The sequence below is a fragment of the Mesoplodon densirostris genome, chromosome 1, assembly GCF_025265405.1.
Source record: "Mesoplodon densirostris isolate mMesDen1 chromosome 1, mMesDen1 primary haplotype, whole genome shotgun sequence".
Classification (NCBI taxonomy): Eukaryota; Metazoa; Chordata; class Mammalia; order Artiodactyla; family Ziphiidae; genus Mesoplodon; species Mesoplodon densirostris.
Window position 1 is genome coordinate 19,941,640 of NC_082661.1, and position 20,615 is coordinate 19,962,254.

At 34.1% G+C, this 20,615-nt stretch overlaps 1 protein-coding gene across 7 annotated transcripts in view; it reads right to left on the minus strand.

Annotated features, from left to right (window-relative positions):
• SHOC2 (SHOC2 leucine rich repeat scaffold protein) overlaps window positions 1-20,615 on the minus strand; it is a 103,167-nt gene that overhangs the window by 37,724 nt on the left and 44,828 nt on the right. For 6 of the 7 annotated variants that reach the window (XM_060099704.1, XM_060099657.1, XM_060099687.1 and 3 more), the window contains one exon: window positions 8,589-9,519. In XM_060099704.1, the coding sequence (XP_059955687.1) occupies window positions 8,589-9,291 (703 nt within the window). In that variant the 5' untranslated portion in view covers window positions 9,292-9,519. Of the gene's footprint in view, window positions 1-8,588; window positions 9,520-19,225; window positions 19,304-20,615 lie in introns of those variants that run through there. The other variant, XM_060099678.1, reaches the window with a different exon arrangement.

The following is a 20,615-nucleotide window of genomic DNA, read 5'->3' on the forward strand; positions in this document are numbered from 1 at the left end:
ATGAATAATGTCAAGTGGAAGGAGTCAAACACAAAAGAATACATATACAATAATTTCACTTATAAAAAACAAGAAAAACTAGTGTATGTTGGTGGAAGTCAAGATACTAAGTTCCCCGTGATGGGAATAGTGATTGAAAGAAGAGTTTCTTGGGTGGTCTTAATGCTCTGTTTTTTAAATTTGATAAAAATAATACTGGATTGGAACCCACAGAATAAATTAGTCCAGACTGATGTAAGTGAGTAAATAAATAAATGGGAGAGAAAGGACAGCTCTTCCTTATAGAAGAATTTCAATTAATAAATGCAAAAGGAACAAGGGAAATTTTTAACAATCATCATTAGAATATAGTAATAATTGTTTTGGGGAAGAACCACCAAGGAACCCTCAGTATTTGTTTTACAACTTTTCTTTAACTCTAAAATTTGTCCAAAATGGAAAGCTTAAAAAAGATGAAGTTTAAAGTAAAAAGAATGGCAATATATTATTATGGGATTTATAATATATGAATAACATAATATATATAACATATATTATCATATATTGTATGACAATAATGGCACAAAAAAGAGGAGAAACAGAAGTGTTCTATTGTAAGGTTCTTAGGATATATGTAAAGTGGTATAATATTATATAAATGTAGACTGTATTAAGTTATGATATGTACTGTAAATATTAGAGCAGACACTTAAAAAAGGTATCAGAGATGTATAACTAATATGCAGCAGTTGAGATAAGTGGAATCTATAACAAAAATCCAAAAAAGGCATGAAATGAGGGGTAAAAGGAAAAGTAACAAATGGCACAAATTGAAAATAGCCAGCCAGCTGATAGATTTAAACCAATCATATTGATAACTATATTAAATGTAAATGGTCTAAACCCTCCAAACGAGGCAAAAACTGTCAGGATAAAACAAGAGACCTAACCATATGATGTCTACAAGAAACAATTTTAAATACATATAAAGACCCAAAAAGTAAAAAGATGGAAAAAGATATGGCTATATCAATATCAAATAAAATCAGAATTTAGAAAAAGAGATACTACCAGAAATATTACCATAAAGACAGATGCTTCATAATGATATAAATTGCCTCATCAGAAAAAAAAAATCCTAAGTATATATACAACTAATAACAAAGTTTGAAAATATAAGAAGCAAAAATAATAGCACTAGTGGGAGAAGGACAAATCTACTACTATAGTTGGGTATTTCAACACTCATTTCTTACTAATTGAAGAAAAAAGTAGACAGAAAATCGTTAAGAGTATACAAGAAATTAATAACATCATCAACCAATTTGACCTTGCTCCAAAAATAACAGCAAAATGCACCTTCTTTTCAACTGCATACAGAACATTTACCAAGACAGACTGTATTTTATAAATCAGTAACAAAAAATAGGGAATTCCCTGGCAGTCCCAGTGGTTAGGACTCCACACTTTCATTGCTGAGGGTGCAGGTTCGAGCCCTGGTCAGGGAACTAGGATCCCACAAGCCGCATGGTGCAGCCGAAAAGTAAAAAAAGGAAAAAAAAAAAAAGAAAACATCTCTGAAATACTTGGAAATTGAACAATGCACTGTTAAATAATCCATGGATTAGAGAATAACAAGAGATATTTGGAAAATACTTTGAATTAAATAATAATGAAAATACAACATATCAAAATTTATGTGCTGCTGCTAAAATTGTACTTGGAGGGAGGTTTATAGCTATCAATGCCCTTATATAATGCAAAGAAGAAAGATACAAAATCAATCTAACAACTTAAGACAGAAGACAAAGGACATATTAAACATAAAGTAATAAGGAACTAGATAATTAAGAGCAGAAAACAAAAAAAAGGAAGATAATTACAAAAATAATAAAACCAAAAGCAGTTTTTTTGAAAGGATCAATAAAGCTAATATCAGGAATGAATGAAAGAGGGATATGATAATATATATATTACAAACTTTAGAAGAAGAATAAAGAACCATTATGAACTTTATGCCAAAAAATTCAACAGATCAAATAGACAAATGCTTTGACGGATTCAAACTATCAAAGTTCAACTGAGAAGAAACCGAAAACCCAAATAACTTCCTATTAATTAAATTACTCATTTAAAACCTTCCTACCAAGAAAACCCCAGTCCCAGATTACAAGACTGATAAATTCTTCTAAACATTTGAAGACATAATACTAATTCTTCACAAACTCTTCCAGAACATAAAAGAGGAACACTTTCCAACTCATTCCACAATATGAAGCCAGCATTGCCCTGATAGCAAACCATTACAAAAAAAGAGAGAAGAAAAAAAAAGAAATTACAGATCAACATCCATGATGAATATAAATGCAAAAAATCTTTAAATTTTAGTAAATTAAACCTCACAACATACAAAAAGGCCCTATTAAAACGTATAGTGGTAAATAAATAATTTAGGTTTATTTCATAAGTTGTGGCCTTCCCTATATTATCATTTGACTCACATTAAGGACGCTTACATTTTTAAAATAACTCTTGTTCCTGAACTTATAGGGTTACTTTTCAAACATTCAGAGCTTAGATCTATAAAAATCACATCAAATCTAACTAAAATACATTTGTAAAACTACATAATTAACAAGGGCTGTAAATACTTATTACACAAGCTTGAATAGATTTAGGGACTTAGGTCAGAATATACACTATTATATTTGCATAAATTTGTCTTGAAGGCTTAATTCTCCCTTTCATTGCAAAGAAAACTTTAGTAGTTCTTCTGAGCAAGTGCTTCTGTAACTAAGCAACATGGACAACAGTGTCTATATTCTTTGAATGGATAGCATGCTATCATTAGAGTACAATGATTGCCCTCCTCCCTACACCTTAGCAGTGTGGGAAGTCAAATGTATCCTCTGGTTCTATCAGATCCTTCTAAGAAGGCTGAAGTGTTGTTTTTTTCTCTGTTCTCTTACCTCCTCCTTTAGCAATAAGAGTAACTTTTCCAGGTTTCTGTTGTTTAGTGAAACATCTGACAATTTGATAACAATCAACTAAGTTAACAGTTCATTTCTAGGTCTCTAAGGTTCTTACTGATTTCCAGTGAAAAGAAGTTATTTATTAACAACTATGAACTCCCTTTCCTGATTTCTTCTTCCTGCCAAACTAAGTTACTCATTAGCACTTGTACAAAACACTCAAATGAGATCATTAAATAATGTTACCTGGACCATGAAAGCAACTGCAGCACCTCTGGCAGTCCTAGGAGAACCTCAAGAATTTTAGGAACTAAGGGTTACAATTTGGGTTAATATTAAAAATTGGGTAATAGTATTTGGCTTCACCAAATTTACTTCAAGCCACATTTACTGAAAACTCACCATTTACTACCTGCAAAAATTCATGGAAAATTACATAATAGGGAATTAAATAAGACCTCTAAGGTCCTTCAACTTAAAAAAAAATTGCTGATTCTGTTCTTAGTATTTTTATATATATTGATTATACATACATACACATTATATATTATATATTACTTGACATAAAATGTAACTGCAGTACTATAGTATATATAGTAGAAAATTGATTGTTTTCAATAAATGTTAATGAGTCATATGGGTTTAAAAATTGCTGTTTCTAATTTATCTCATATATCTGAATGCTGTGAGAGGTTTTTTTAAATGAGTAAAAATGATCTGGGTTCTCAAAAAGCATACATAATATAGCAGATCATTCTCCTAAGACAAATTTACACAAAACTGTATACAATATAGATGATGTAGCATTTTATTGAACATACAATATAGCACAAATAGATTTTTTTAAGATTCCAACTTAGCCCTTTTTATAAAGAATAATAAATAGGAGGAAACTTTAAAGAGAAGCAATCTTAAACCAGCCTTTAACTCAATGAAGGAAAAGTTGTAGGAATATTAGTAAGAGACAAGATGGAGTTTATTTCTGGTTTCAAAGAGTAATCATTTTCTTTCTAGAAAAATAAAATCATTTAAAACTTCACTGATCAGAGTTTCCTGAAATAAAGTGATTAATTATTCAAACTGACAACCTGATGACCCTCACTCTAATCTGTTCAGGCCCACCCAAAAAAATTTACAAAAGCACATCTCTAACATGAAACTCAAAGGAACCGGGCCAGTTGCAGGGTGGGGGGGTGTGCAGGGAAGGATGGGGTAAGGGAGTGGTTATTTACTGTTTTCCCTCTGAAAACATGATTTCTTGAGTGCCCTGGTGTTCAGTGAAGAGTCTCTTTCAAGATTAAAAATGGTGAAAGGAGGTATGGGCAGGAAGAATGAAACACTAATCTAAAAAAGCAATGACTAAGGTTTCCATCTATCTATTTAACACAAAAAGATAGGACATTTACTTTATTTGTCCATTACTTATCATACAAAAGGAAAAAAGTAAATCAATATTACCAAGTGAAGAGTTTTCTTGGCTGCTCTCTAATGTATTATGTCTGGCTCTTCGTATGTCTTTCAGTATCCTTTTACTGCTTTCTGCCAGTATTCACCCACGTGAATATGCATCATTAGTATCAAATCACATGGCATTAATAAAGATGCTATTAATGCTTAAACAGGTATTCAGATTTTAATATAATTTCCCTATAAAGGCAACAGAACAGCTGCTAAATTCCAAATACGTTATTTAAACTAAATACTAGGCTATGTTTCACAAACTTCTAATTTCTCACATTCCTCAAATATACTGCTGAACACAAACTGGATGGCAAGATTGAAAGTGGTATACTCATAAAAACAACAGAGAAGAATAAGCACTTAATATGCATAATATAAATCTAATATATATATCTATAATAATGTGGATCTAATACGTATGAATGAAAGTTTAACAAAATGATAATTAGCATATATTTTGAATTGTAAATTCTCTTGTTATGAGTTTCAGCAGTAAGTCAAATTGCATTAAAGATGTATAACTTTTAAAAATGTCAAATTCCATTTTATTTGATCTGGGTGAATGAGTCTTATTTTGTAAGCATTCTCAAAGGAGCTCAGGATTTTGGGGTGTTTTTTGTAATTAAAAAAGCAGTAAAGCAAGATCTGCATCACAGAAAATAACTATTTCTGTCTTTTCTTTATAATAAAAGATAGCCTTCAAGAATTAAAAACAAATCAATAATAATCAGGAAACTGTAAATAAAAAACATAATGAGATACCACTTCACACTCATGGAATGGCTATAATAAAAAGAGACAGATAATCACAAGAATGTTGATGATATAGAGGAACTGGAACCCTCATACACTGCTAATGGGAATGTAAAATGGTGTAGCCACTTAAGAAAATAGTTCAGTAGTTCCTCAAAAGATTAAACATAGAGTTACCATATGACTCAGTAAATCTACTTCTAGGTATACACCAAAAAGAAATGAAAACAAATGTCTACACAAAAACTTGTATACAAATGTTCATAGTAATTTTATTCATAATAGCCAGAAAGTGAAAACAACCCAAATGTTCAACAACTGATGAGTGGTATAATCATACAGTGGAATATCATTCAGCAACAAAAAGGAATGATCTACTGATAGATGCTATAACCTGGATGAATTTTGAAAACATTATGCTAAGTGAAAGAAGCTAGCCACCAAAAACTATATATTTTATGATTCCATTTATATGAAATGTCCAGAATAGGTAAATTTATAGAAAAAGAAAGTAGATTAGTGTTTGCCTAGGGTTAAGGAGTTGGGAGAAAACATGGGTGGGGTGGGGTGACTGCCAAACAGAGCAGAGTTTCTTTCTGGGGTCATGAAAATCTCCCATAATTGTTTGTGATAGTGAACAACTCTGTGAACATGCTAAAACCCACTGAATTGTATACTTCGAATGCATTAATCATATGGTATGTGAATTATCTCTCAATTAAGCTGTTAACATTGTCCCCTCTCAAAAAAAAAATCTACTGCAACAGCTTTCAACTGCAGCTACACTTGGAATAACCCAACTTACTCGTTAAAAGTACAGATCCCCTGGACCTGCCAGACCAGTAAATCATAATCTATGGGATAAGACCCACTCTTCTAGACTAGTGGGCGCAGTACAGTGAGACCTAGATTCAAACTCTGCCATCTTCTTAACTGTATGATCTTTAGTAAATTATCTAGTCTCACTAAATTTTCAGTTCTTTTTCAGTACAATGAGGTGAGAAGTACCTATTTCATTGGATTACTGTAAGAATTTAATGAGATACTAGATGTAAATTTATGTGTACAAAATAGTGTATGTTATATGACATATTGTGCTCAAACAACAGCTACTCTTATTATTACAATTATGTTATTTTTACTAGATCTTTATTTTCTTTTTCCCTATAAGGAAACAGATAATGCAGACTTCTGCAATGTTTGTCCCAAATCCATGCATATAAGTTAAACCTTATAAATTTTAACTCCTTATAAGAAATGTTTTATTTTTTAAAGCAGTTTAGTTTCTATCTGATGCCCTGCTTGGAATAAAATAAATGACATTTATGAAGTTACTATTTTTATAGAAATATAGAAATTACAAGAACACAAAACTTCAATGTCACTAATGGTGGGAGGGTGCTCATTAAAAAACAAATCAGTGGTTGTTTTATAAATTAAAAATTTAGGAATAAAGTTGCAAAAATTAGGCAGCCACAAAAATCAACCATTTAATTAACTAAAATTTGCCAATTTTTAAAAATAAATTCACTTTTTAGTAAAAATGCTGTAACCATCTGCTCAAGAACAAAGTGAAGTAAATTTAAAGTCCTATGAAATAATTCCCTGCTTAAGAAATGCATGTTCTGGCCTTCCCCGGTGGCGCAGTGGTTGAGAGTCCACCTGCCGATGCAGGGGACACGGGTTCGTGCCCCGGTCCAGGAAGATCCCACATGCCGCGGAGCGGCTGGGCCCGTGAGCCATGGCCGCTGAGCCTGCTCATCCAGAGCCTGTGCTCCGCAGCGGGAGAGGCCACAACAGTGAGAGTCCCGCGTACCGCAAAAAAAAAAAAAAAAGCATGTTTTTAATTCCCAGGTAATTTGACAACATCTTCTAAAGAAAAAAAAATCCTTAAAGAAAGACTTTCATATGAATGAAAGCCAACGTTTTAGAATGGAGTGTAACACATGCACAAAACAACAATAAGTACAAAGACCGGAAATAACATTTTATATTTCTACATAAAAATTCAGCATTTCTTTCCCCAACAGCTTATAATTCTATTCTACAATGAGTCATACAAACAGGTCAAATTTTGACTGAATCTGGTACAAAAATCAAATGTCATTCAACAACCACATTGTTATCTGAAGACATGTAAATGAACCTATCCATTCGAATTCCTAGGGATATTTTAGTATCTCATAAGTGTGTCACACTTTATAAATACAAGTACATTGCTTGAGAAAATCGACTGTGGATTTTCTAAATACATTTAATTAAACCAAAATTATATTAAGTGTCTGGTTAGAGCTAAATATAATATAACCATACCTAAAATTTAAACTGCATCTTTCTCAAAGCTAAATAAAATTTTTAAAACACCCAGAGAATATTATATCTCTACATAGCTGCACAGCCTAAAAACAAAGTTTCCTTCATCACCCACTATAAGACCAATCCTCAAACAATATATTTAACCTGTTATATTCAGAATAAATTTCTTTCACACAAAAAAGGGAAACTTTCCTTTAAAAGCTGTAGAATCAATTTTTATGTCAATTTTTTGAACTCTCATAAAAAGGGCCCACAAAGATAATACCTTTTTTCAATTTCTCAAAATTGGTAAGTCAACGGTTGACTACATTCCAAAAGTTGCTGAAATTTTTTTTAATTAAAAATATCAAAACAACAACTTCTTTTGACTGACTTGTTTACACATGTGTATTTCCTATTTTTTATTCTACTATCTATTCTTTTAAAAACAGTCCCCTTTTTTCAGTACAATTTAGCTTTACATATAAAAACAAGAATGAAATCTACCAAAATACTAACAGTGTTGGCATTAACTATCACTGACTTTTCTACTTTTCTGTATCCTTAGATTGTTTTTAATGAACATGTAAGTACTTTCAAAATGAATTTTTTTTCAACTTTCTTACAACCCTGCTTCTTCACAAGGCTCTGATATGTCAATCTTTTGTGGTAAATTAGGTAGAAAAGTAATATGAATTTAAACAAACATTTTTTAGGTAAAAAAGAAAATGTCAGAGAATGGGAAAATGCAGCCTTAAAGCATCTTATATAATCATATCTTGTAAATACTTTAAAAACAGGTGGTAACAATTAAACAATTAGGCAAAAATTTTTTTTCTGCTTCAAATTTACTTTTTTCCAATGAAAATGAAAGCAGATTAGATTTGTGTGAAAAAGGCCCAATTACATCTACATTCTAACTAATTATCTAGGTCTATAAAATAATCTCAAACCGTGTACTATTAATATCGCTAAAACTGATTAAAGTAAACCATAAAGACGACAGAACTTAGAAACCAGCTGTTTTTTAGGCAAGTATCAGATATTTTCTGATATGGAAAAGCACTGGACAAAATTATTGAGCATAACAAATACTACAAACAATAATAGTAACCCAAGGCCTCTTACCAATTTCAGCAGGTAGTTGTTTGATTTTGTTCTCTCGAATGCTAAGCATGCTGAGTTTTGACAGGTTTTTGATGTCTTTTTCCACAGTAGTTATTCGATTAAAGCGAAGGTAAAGAGTGGTAAGAGAATCCAGCCTATACACCACTGAAGGAATTTCTCTCAGTTTATTATGCCGTAAATCAAGCATCCGCAGCTTCTTCAAGTTATCAAGAGAGTCAGGCAAACTGGTAAGTGAATTTTCACTTAGAGCAAGTGTCATGAGATTTACTAGACAGCCCACTTCTGCTGGGAGGGACTGTAATTTGTTGCTATATAAATAAAGTTCTGTTAATTGAGTCAACTCTTTGATTGATGATGGCAATATGTGTATAGACTTCTTGGATAAGTCCAAACGCATTGAGTTCTCTTCCCGGCATTTGTTGAACTCTTTAATCACCTCTGCATTGCTAGATTTCTTTCTAGTCCCAGGTGCTGGATTTGGCCGTTTGATCGTATTATCAACTGAAAAAGCCACCCCTGGTTGGGCAGCACTGGAGTCCTTCTTTCCATCTTTGGCATCTTTCCCTTTGGTCTTAGGTTCTTTTTCTTTGCTCTCTTTCCCAAAACCTCCAGAGGCTTTTGCCTCCTTTTCTCTTTCCTTGGATGATGGTGCTTTGGGATCTTTCTCTTTAGAGTCTTTTTCTTTTCCTAAACTACTACTCATGGTGACTCAAGCTTGGGCAAAAACTACATGAACTCCTTTTATTTGCCAACAACAGAAACTGGAATTCAAAGACGAAGAGACAAAAATCCTACACAATCAAAAAAGGTGTTGGCTTGAAGAAGTAATCGCCATCTGTTACATGTTGGATCTAAAAGCACTATGCCCATTTCTGATAACTCATTCCAACTGGTAAAATGGTGTTGGTCAACCAATGATTCATTAGAATTCCTGAAATATAATACAGAGAGAGTATTATATTACTTTAGGTTATAAATTTATATTAAGTAAATGGGCTCTGAAAAACAACCTTACTGAAAATTTTGCTATTTTCCTATGATTTGATACAGTAAATATTTATTGAACACCTTCTACTTTGCAAAATCCATTGAAAAATTACAAAAATTAACAAGGCGGGCTCTATCTTTAAGGAATTTACAATCTAACAGGAAGAGGTAAGATAGGTATACAAGTCACCAAAGTGCAAATGTTTTTAAGAGCTGAAAAGTGGGAGAAATCACAACAGCAGCTAATGTCTGAACGCTTTCTATGTATACAAGCACTATTGTATGGAATTTACAAACATTATAACCGCTCTATGAAATAAATTCTTATCCCTATTTTACATATAGGGACAACTGAGGCACAGAAATATTTTTAGTAACTAGCTTTGTGGTCCTAGAAAAGTAGCAGAGCTAAGGTTCCAACGTAGGTGGTACACGGTCTATATTCTTAACCACTACGGTAAAACTGCTCTATCTGCAGCTAATTACCAGATTCTAGGAACTGCAAAGGTAGCTTTTTTAGTTGATAGTGAGGAGGATTAAGGGTTCTTAGAAGTAGAAAAGGTTCACTGGTAACATGACTGACCAGAATGATCCACAGAGATTGCAGAGAGGAGGGCAGATGGAAGTGAGACAGCACTAGCCTAATAGGATCTAGTCTTGGTTTAAGACTGTAATGATGATCATCACATTTAATCATTAGTTACTTAAAAAAACACATCAGTAGACCGTATATACTAAATATGTTCCTTAGTCTTACCTTAAATGCCGATGTGAAAGCTGACAAGATTGAACCTTGAATTACAATAAACAAGACTTCTGATTCCATACAAGATGGAATAAGCCCACTCTACCTTGTTCCTCACATTAATGACAACTTAAAACCCTGACAAAATGCATGAAGCAACTAGCAGAATATTCTGAAAGGTAGAGAAAAGAAGGCAGACTGGTTAGGAACCTTGGATTGCAGATGACCTGGTGGTTAGTACTCTAGGGGTTTTTTGTTTTGCTTTGTTTTTATTTCCTATATATCCTGGCCTGGGCAGTAGAGAAGCCCATAACCCAGAAACACCAATAGCATGGACTAAAACAAGGTCCAAGAAAAGTCTGCTGTCTCTAGTCAAAGGACTATGAAGAGAATAGCACTGCAGGATGGAACCCTTTTGACTATACCCTCCTTATTCCACTTGAACACCACATAATAAGTCATGTCCCACCCCTCCCAACTGGCACTGAGGCCACAAAGACTGTAGAGTAAAACTCTGCCAACCACCCAGCTCTGCACTAACTTGAAGAGAAGCAGTACACATCCCCCTTGGCATCAGCACTGCAGCCATGGAAACTATGGAGGAGAGCCCTGTTGACCATCCCCACCCTGTTCTTAGTAAATGTCAGCCAAGAAGTGGTAGCTCTCTCCCTCCCCACTGGTGCAAAAGCTGTACTATGAGGAAGAATCCTGTGGATCATCCCCATGCTGTGCACTAAGCAAATGTTAGCAAAGAGACAGCACACCACTCCTTCACAACTAGAGGGGGAAGGAGAAAATTACGGAGAGGAGGGAGCTGGAGAAAGGGATTCTTTCAACCTGTGTATTCCCAAGCACACTTCTTAGAAGCTCAGCATGAAACCAACCAGAATCAAAACAACAAATGCTTTGAGAACTGAACTGTAGTGTGGAATATCACCTATTTTTCAGATTGGCCTTGGTGTGGCATACAAACAGGGCAGACCAGAATACCCCTAAAAAGACTTTGAAAACTATATTGGAACCAAAACCCACAAAAATGGGTTAGGGCATGTATTCTGAAACAAAACAGGTTGACTGCTAAATAGGAGGCTTAAAAAGAAATAAAAATTTTCTAAGTCTCAAAATGTCCAGGATATAATCCAAAATTACTCATCATACCAAGAACTAGGAAAATATCAACTTGAACGGGAAAAGACAATCAACAGACACCAACAATGAGATGACAGATGTTGGAATTATCTGACAAGGATTCTAAAGCAGCTCTCAAAAAAACAAAACCAAAAAAAAAATGCTCCAACAACTACATATACTCTGGAAACATACAAATAAAACTATATCAGAATTTATGAGATGTAGCTTAAGTGGTGCTTAAAGGGAAATACATATTACTGAATGATTATATTAGATTACATTAGAAAAGAAGAAAAACTGCAGATCAATAATCTAAGTTCCCACATCAAGAAACTTGAAAAGGAAGGACAAAAGGAACACGAAGCAAGAAGGAAAATACAATATAGAACAGAAATCCATGGAATTGAAAACTGAAAAGCAATGAAGAAAAATCAGTAAAACCAAAAGCTGGTTCTTTAAAAAGATCAACAGAATTGATAAACATCTGGCAACTCTGACAGAGAAAAAAAAAGAGAGAACACAAATTACCAATATCAGGAATGAAACAGAGAATATAGTTAAATACTCCACAGACATTAAAAGAATAATAAGAGAACACTAAAAATAACTCTTTGGATTTAAATTCAACAAGTTAGATAAAGTGGACCAAATTCTTGATAACCGCAAATTACCAAAACTCACCCAAGATTAAACAGATCATCAAAATAGTCCTATCGGGGCCTTCCCTGGTGGCGCAGAGGTTGGGAGTCCGTCTGCCGATGCAGGGGACACGGGTTTGTGCCCTGGTCCAGGAGGATCCCACATGCCGCGGAGCGGCTGGGCCTGTGAGCCATGGCCGCTGAGCCTGTGCGTCCGGAGCCTGTGCTCCGCAACGGGAGAGGCCACAGTAGTGAGAGGCCCCCCTACCGCAAAAAAAAAAAAAAAAAAAAAAAAAATAGTCCTATCTATAATTGCTAAAGAAATTGAATAGTTTAAAACTTTCCAAAAATAGTTTAAAACTTTCCATTTCCACAAATGATTTCACTGGAGAATTCTAACAAAGATTTAAAAAAGAAATAACACCAATTCTACACAGTCTCTTCCAGGAAGTACTCATTTTATGAAGTCAGCATTATCCTGATACCAAAACCAGATAAAGACAATACAACAACAATAAGGAAAAAAAAAAGCAAGCAAGCAAGCTACAGGCCAACAGCCCTCAGAAACAGAGATGCAAAAATCTTCAATGACATATAAACAAATCAATACAGCTTTTACTACTCCTACTGAACACAGTACTTAAAATCTTAACCAGTGCAATAAGGCAAGAAAAAGAAACAGCATACAGATTGCAAAGGAAGACATAAAACACTCCCTGTTTCGAGATGAAATGATTATCTATGTAGAACACTGCAGGGATTCTCAAAAAACTCATAGAACTAATAAGAGTTTAGCGTGGTCAAAGGAAATAAGGTCAACACACAAAAATCAATCATATTTCTCTTTGTTAGAAACAAACAAGTGGAAACCAAAATTAATACCATTTGCAATCACTCCAAAAAATTAAATACTTAGGTATATATATAATATGGAATATGTATGCTTAAAACTATAAAACACTGATGAAAGAAATAAAAAATGACCTTCATTTAAGTTTCCTCCATTTCTTTTTGGGTCTGGATAGCTTTTTACTGCTACACAATATTCCATTGTCTGGATGTCCCATAATTTATTTATCTATTCACCTACTGAAGATCATCTTGGTTGCTTCCAAATTTTGGCAATTATTAATAAAGCTGTTATAAACATTCTTGTGCAGGTTTCTGTTCAGACAAACTTTCAACTCATTTGGGTAAATACCAAGGAGAGTGATTGCTGGGTTGTAATGAGAAGAGTACGTTTAGTCTTGTAAGAAACTACCAAACTGCCTTCCAAAGTAGCTATATCATTTTGCATTCCCACCAGCATTGTTGCTCCACATCTTCACCAGCATTTGGCAACATCCAGCTGATTTTTGACAAACATGCAAAAGCAACTCAATGGAGGAGAAAAGCCTCTCAACAAATGCTGTTGGAATAACTGGACCTCTATAAGCAAGAAAAACACCTTTGACCTAAATCTCATACCTTTTCAAAACGTTAACTCAAAACGGATCAAAGATCTATGTGAAAAAAAAAAACTATAAAACTTTTAGAGGAAAACATAGGAGAAACTCTTTATAACCTATGGTTAGGCAGGGAATTAATTAGATAAGATAGCAAAAGCAAAACGTTAAAGGGAAAAAATTGCTAAACTGGACTTCAACAAAATTAAAAACTTTTGCACTGTGTATCACTCAGTTAAGAGGATGAAAAGACAGGCTACAGCCTGGGAGAAAACGTACCAAGAATACATAAAGGACACCTTTAATCAGTAAGAAAACAATCAATCCAATTAGAAAATGGGCAAAAGACTTGTAGAGACACTCCACCAAAGATAAAAATGACAAATAAGCACATGTAAAGATGTTGGACATCATTAGCCATTAGAAAAATGCAAATGTAACTACACACCTATTAGAGAGCTAAATTTAAAAATACAGATGTTACCTAGTGCTGATGAAAATGTGGAGAAACTGATGAGAATGTAAAACGGTAGAGTCACTATGCAAAACAATTTGGCAGTTTCTCATAGTTAAACATACACTTGTAGCACACAACCCAACAATTGCACCCCTAGATATTTGTCCTAGGGAAATAAAAACTTATGTTCACACAAAAATCTGTATACAAATGTTCACAGCAGCTTTATTTGTAATACCTCCAAACTGAAAACAACCCAAACGCCTTTTACTGGGTGAACTGATAAACTGTGGTACATCCATACAATGGAATACTATTCAACAATAAAAAGGAACGAACTATCCCTGCACACAAAATCTTGGGTGAATCTCGGGGGCAATAGGGGTTAGTGACAAAGTATCAAAAGGTTACATACTACATGATTCTGTTCACATAATATTCTTAAGTGACAAAACTACAGTGATGGGAACAAATCATTATCATGGCTTAGGACTAGGGTGAGAGTGTGACTATAAAGGAGTAGCATGTGGGAGCTTCTTTGAAGTGATGAAATAGTTCTGTACTTTGTGGTGGTGGTTATTGGTGGTTATAAGAATCTACACATGTGATCAAATTTCATAGGACTATGAACACCCACCCCCCAAAAAAAACTGCACGGAAAAACTGGTGAAATCTCAAACAAGAACTGTAGTTTCATTAACAGCATTGTGCCAACGTCAACTTCCTGGTTTTGATAATTGTACTACAGTTACGTAAGATGTTATCATTGGTGAAAAATAAGTAAAGGGTACAGGAGAACTCTCTGTACTGATAATTTTATAAATTTTATGAGTCTAAAATTATTTCAAAAGAAAAATATAAAAAATAAAATACAATGGATGATATAAATCTACCATATGTAGATTACAAACAATTATACTGATGTTTCTTAAATAAGTGAAAGTTTAAAAAGCACATTTGAAAAAAGCATATTTTGAAAATCAAAAATTTTTAAAATAAGTGAATAAGCAATTCAAATTGGCTGGGAAAAAATTCTTTCAATCTTGTTCAGTATAAGATAAAAAAATATACCCATTCATAGATATTACTTTATTTGGGAAAGTACATATTTCAACTGACTGGACTATAAGCAAAAAGAAAAAATTTAAGTGGGAGTGCAGTGAGGGAAACTTTAGGACAAGGAGCCCTTGATGAAACACAAAGATATAAAACTAGCAAAAGTACCACAGACCACAAGTTGCAAGCAGTTGTACCTGAAGAAGCAGGGTGTTTTTGTTTTTTTTTTAAGTCAATTCCATATTTAATTCGTATTTGTATTTAAGAAGACTACAGTGATGCCTGGCATACAACAAATATTTTTTGAGTGAACAAATCAAACAATTCATCTCTTTTATATAAACTGCACAAAATTATAAAGCTAACAATCTGATTATTGTTAGTGACTATATTTTGCAACACATTTTATACTAAGTGATTGTTCATATCAAGTTCTTGTCATCTTTTATTCAATCATGCTACATGTTGGAAAAGCAGGTCATAAAATCCTTATATATAAATTTTTATGAATATCATTAATAGTAAAACCACAAAGAGTCAATAATAGAACAAAAATGAAAATAATCTGTCAGATCCCTCAAAATTTGGAGTATTGTGCCATTAGGAAAATTTTTGAAGATAATTCAGTAGTGGTAATGACTATCATGTTGGGGTGAGGTTAAAAAAGAAAAAAATGCAGAATATATTATGATAAGTAGTCAAGGAGAAATTACTGCAAAATGTTTTATGTATATGGAAAAGCATTAGAAAAGAAAATTGGAAAATAATGGACTGTTTTATTGTGGAGGTAATGGGACTATATGTAATTTAAAAAATTTTTTTATTGGAGTATAGTTGATTTACAATGTTGTATTGTTTTATTTTTATTAATCCTAGCTTAATAGTACTTATACCAAAAAAATTTAAGCATATTCAAGGACATTGGCTAAAAAACAAACAAACAAACAAAAAAAAAAAACTGTAGCATGATAGACAATTTCATAGTCTGAGTTCACAGAAAATAAGGCCCGATGGGCTTCCCTGGTGGCGCAGTGGTTGAGAGTCTGCCTGCCGATGCAGGGGACACGGGTTCGTGCCCCGGTCCGGGAGGATCCCACATGCCGCGGAGCGGCTAGGCCCTTGAGCCATGGCCGCTAAGCTTGCGTGTCCAGAGCCCGTGCTCCACAACGGGAGAGGCCACAGCAATGAGAGGTCCCCATACCGCAAAAAAAAAAAAAAAAGAAAGAAAGAAAAGAAGGCCCGAGGCAAAACTTAGGTGCTAGAACCTGTTTCTCCATGCCTTCAACCTGAGCTGGCCTTTTTAACTTTCATTAGCCTATAGAATGTAACAAAAACAATTTTGTACCAATTTAGACTGCAAGAGGCCTTGCATGCTTTTGCTCTCTCTCCAGACCCTTGCCTCTGTATGTGAACAGACCAGGGCTAGCCTGGTGTAGTAGAGTGGTCTTTAAAGTCATGGACTGTAAAAACCTGAGGAGCCCACAGAAGCCACTTCAGGCAATTAGGCACATATGGACAGTAGATGAAACTACACAGGTGACTCTACAAAGCCCTCAATTTAGTAATTTTTATCTAAGCTTCATGCTACCCACATACTTAATAAGCCTATTTCCACTATTTATAACTTTTGTCATATCCTATGATTATTATGACAATGACCTCTAAATTATATGAAAGTATTTTACTCGTTGTTTCTTATATGTCTTTATACTCTTCCCTCTCCCCAACTGGCATGTAAAGTTCAATGAGAGCAGAACTTTTTCAATGCTGAACGAATCTTCTCTTAAGTACTGGTTGAAACAAAAAACTACAGAAGACAGAGCAATGAGATTACCTCAGATAATGTGTTTCTTGGTTAAAAAATTCTATTTTTCCCTGAGGTCCCCTGAAAGAAGTCTTACTCCATAAGACTTCCATAAGATAAAGAGTCCTTGTCTGTCTTCTTCACAGATATACTGTTAGCATCTGTATCAGTCTGGAATATAGTAGATGCTGAATAAATATGAGCTAAATGACTAAGTCAAATGGAGAGAGTATCCCTGATAGTATGGATAAATTCAAAACTTATTTATAGTTTACAAACTAAGACTATATAACTTATATTAAAAGAATGAAATCAGATATTTAAACTTAATTTCAAAGAGAAAAGTGTTTTAAGAAATCATTGCACAGAAAATGACTTTACTATCCTTTTAATACCAACATAAACATTTTCTTGTCACCTAACTAGCTGCTGACAGATGATTCTAGATAGCCAAGTCTTTGATTCCTTAGTCAACACAGAGTCAATCAGTGGCAGAGGCAGGAATGAACCAAAGCTTTACTTTCTAGGAATCTTTCTGCTACTGCATTCTACTATACCATACATACATATCTAATGGATAAGTTATTTCCACTTATAACATACCCAGCTACTTGAGTAAATTATTATAAATTCTTTCGTATATAAATACATAAGAATTTAACTTATTAAAATCATTCACAAGAATCACACTTATTTGTATCTTCCCACAAAGTTAGGTACCATGTTAAGTGTTATATTAACTGAATTGAGGAAACAGAGTTTTTGTTCCCTGGGAGCTCACAACTTAAGAAAAGTTATACTGATTTGGACACAATGTCAACGCTGTATGTTATTAGCTAGATCATATTTTAGGTTATAGCAGCCTTTTTTGTCTCATGTAGGCTCAGAACCAGAAAGTCACAAATTTTATTTGTTTTGAACCAACTTACTACTAAGGACTCCTGCCCCAAATAATTCTAGTTCTAAACATGAGTATATTCCTTTTCCTCTTCACATAAAAGCAGACAATATTTTTCAGAGTTTATATTTTGACATATTAATAAAAAACTTTCAGCATTTCCACATTGATAAGTCTAACAGTCAGTTCCTCATCCTTGTCTTACTCAAAACTATCGACAGCATTTAACAAGACTGATCATCCTTCTCTCCTTGAAACACTCTACAATTGGCTTCCAGGATACCACTCTCCCTTGGTATCTCACTGGCACTCCTCAGTATCCTGTGCTGGTTCCTTCTCAACTTCGCAATCTCCAAACATTAGAAAATCCCAGGACTCACATCTCTTCTCTGTCTGTACTCACTTTCAAGTAGGGACTAGATGATTTCACCCAGTCCCATTATTTTAATGCTACCTACACGCTCTCAATGCTCAAATACCATCTCCAACCTGGATGTTTTTCCTTAACGCCAGAGATCTGTATATCCAGTTGCCTATTTGGCATCTCTACTTGGATATGTAACAAGCATCTCAAATTAAAATGACTTAAACTGAACTCCTGAATGTGTTCCAACTCCTCAATCTTCTTCTCCATCTCAGTAAATGGCAAGTGCATCCTTTCAAATGCTCAGGCCAAAAACCGTGGAGGCTTCCTTGACTTTTCTTTCACTCAATCTGACATCCAATCCATCAGAAAACACCATTGCTCTATCTATCAAGAATCCAACCACTTCTTACTACCTCCGCATTTAAAAGCCCCCATCACCTCTTGCCTGGATTGTAGCCTTCTGGCCTCCTAGGTTCCATCTTTACCCCCTTAACAGACTGTTCTCTTAGCAATCACTGTGATCCATTTAACTGTTAACCCTGATTATGTCACTCTCTTACTTTAAAAAATCTGATGGTTTCCCAGGCTCTTACTCTGACCTTCAAGAGCCTTTCATGCTCTAGTCCTTTCTCTCTATATATAGTCCTTTCTCCACATTGCTTGCTCCCTACTTAAATATCTCATTCTTGGCTACAACATATAAAATAGAAATATCTCTTTCCTATTCTTCTTCCTCTGCTTTATTTTTCGTTGCAGCACTCACTACCTGGCAAAAAAATATACTTAATGATTGATTTTGTTTATTGTCTCCCTCTCTCCCAAGAATGTGAGCTCTCTGAAAGCAAGGACTTCTGAGTGTTTTGTTTACAGCTGTATATTCAGAACCTAGAACCTGGCCAATACTAGATGCCCATTAAGTATTTACCACATAAATGAAAGAACAAATGAAAAAACCCAGATAATAATTTTTTAGAATTCTTTCCTTTTTAGTAAATATAAATGATCAGTTTCAAAATACCTTTTATACCTCAATAAAACAAAAACTAAAATGAAAAATATAGAAGGCACAATATAGAACTGTGTCATTTCCCACACCTATCAAGACTTACCACTACAATAACCATATACAAAGGATTTCATTGAGTGATATTATGACATACTATTCAACTTAAGAGACTTTTGTTTATTTTAAGATTGCTTCTGTCACAGCTGTTTGTCAACTTGTTTGGGGAACACTGAAAAACAGAAACAGAGGAAACAGAAAGGCAGGGAATTTTAATAAATTTTTTTTCATATAATTGAAAACAATTATCCTAAAGTATCTTTTATACCCTGCAAGTACTGACTTGAAAAGATTACTTTTTGTCTCACATTTCTAATCCATTTATTACTATTCCCTAGAATTGAGAAAACATTCTAATTACGAATTCAAAAACTTCTGTCCAAACTTTGGACCTGAAAGAAAATACTACCAAGAAAACCCCAAGAGAGATGTGAGGAAAGAGAAAACAGTGAGTGTTTTTTACATAAAAAGGACACTATCATCATCTAAATAAACTTTTATCTAGTTCTCACTGGGCACCTGAATTAATGATGCCATGCATAAAAGATAAAATTAAACTAGCAACATGTACTAATAAGTAAGCAAAGCAGACTAATGCAAAAGGAGGAAAAGAACAATGCTGAATTACAATGAACTGATATGCTCAATTTTTTAAAAATGAAAACATTCCAATTCATATATTCCTTCATTTTCTTCATCCTATAACAGCAAGTAGAAATCTCTGGGAAACCTAACAAAATAGTGAGTAACCTTAGCTGAAACCTGCTTGACACACAAAGGGAGCAACATACTGAAATCCATAGCTTGCTGTTTCCTTTATGTAAGGGAAACGAAGTCTCATAAATGGAACACTCTTAGTCTTTTGGTGCTAACTAGCCCCTAATCATAAGTCACTGGCTTCATGTTGGTTTATACTCTCAGTTTTTAACCTTCCACTGATTATATCAAATCTCTACTGTCCATATTATACATGAGGCCTAAGGTCTAAATAAACTTAGCCTTTTCTCATGCCATTCTCAAGTCACTAAAGTTCCAAACACTTCTCCCCTCTACCCACTAGAGTTCTGTATTGCATTCTCCTTTGTGTTCACTGTCTTCAGGCTCAGTCATCTTCCCATGTGTCCTCACAATGTAAGACTCTTACACTCCAGAGCTGCCAATCAATCAATTCTTAACATCTTAACAACTTGGGTCACAAGTCCCACTTTTGGATCTGAGCTTGCTGATAATTACTCCTTTGACCATCCCAGCATTTCTTAAACCAATTACCTCTTCACAGTTTTAATTTTAAATCCTAAACAATAATCCAATCTCTACACCAAGTTTTAGCGTTTCCTATTTCTTTTCCCTCTGGCTTCCTCGAATGATCAATTCCCAAGCATCTCAAACTCCGTGTTAGTTCTTATGTGCCCAGTCCCCACAACTCTTACCATATT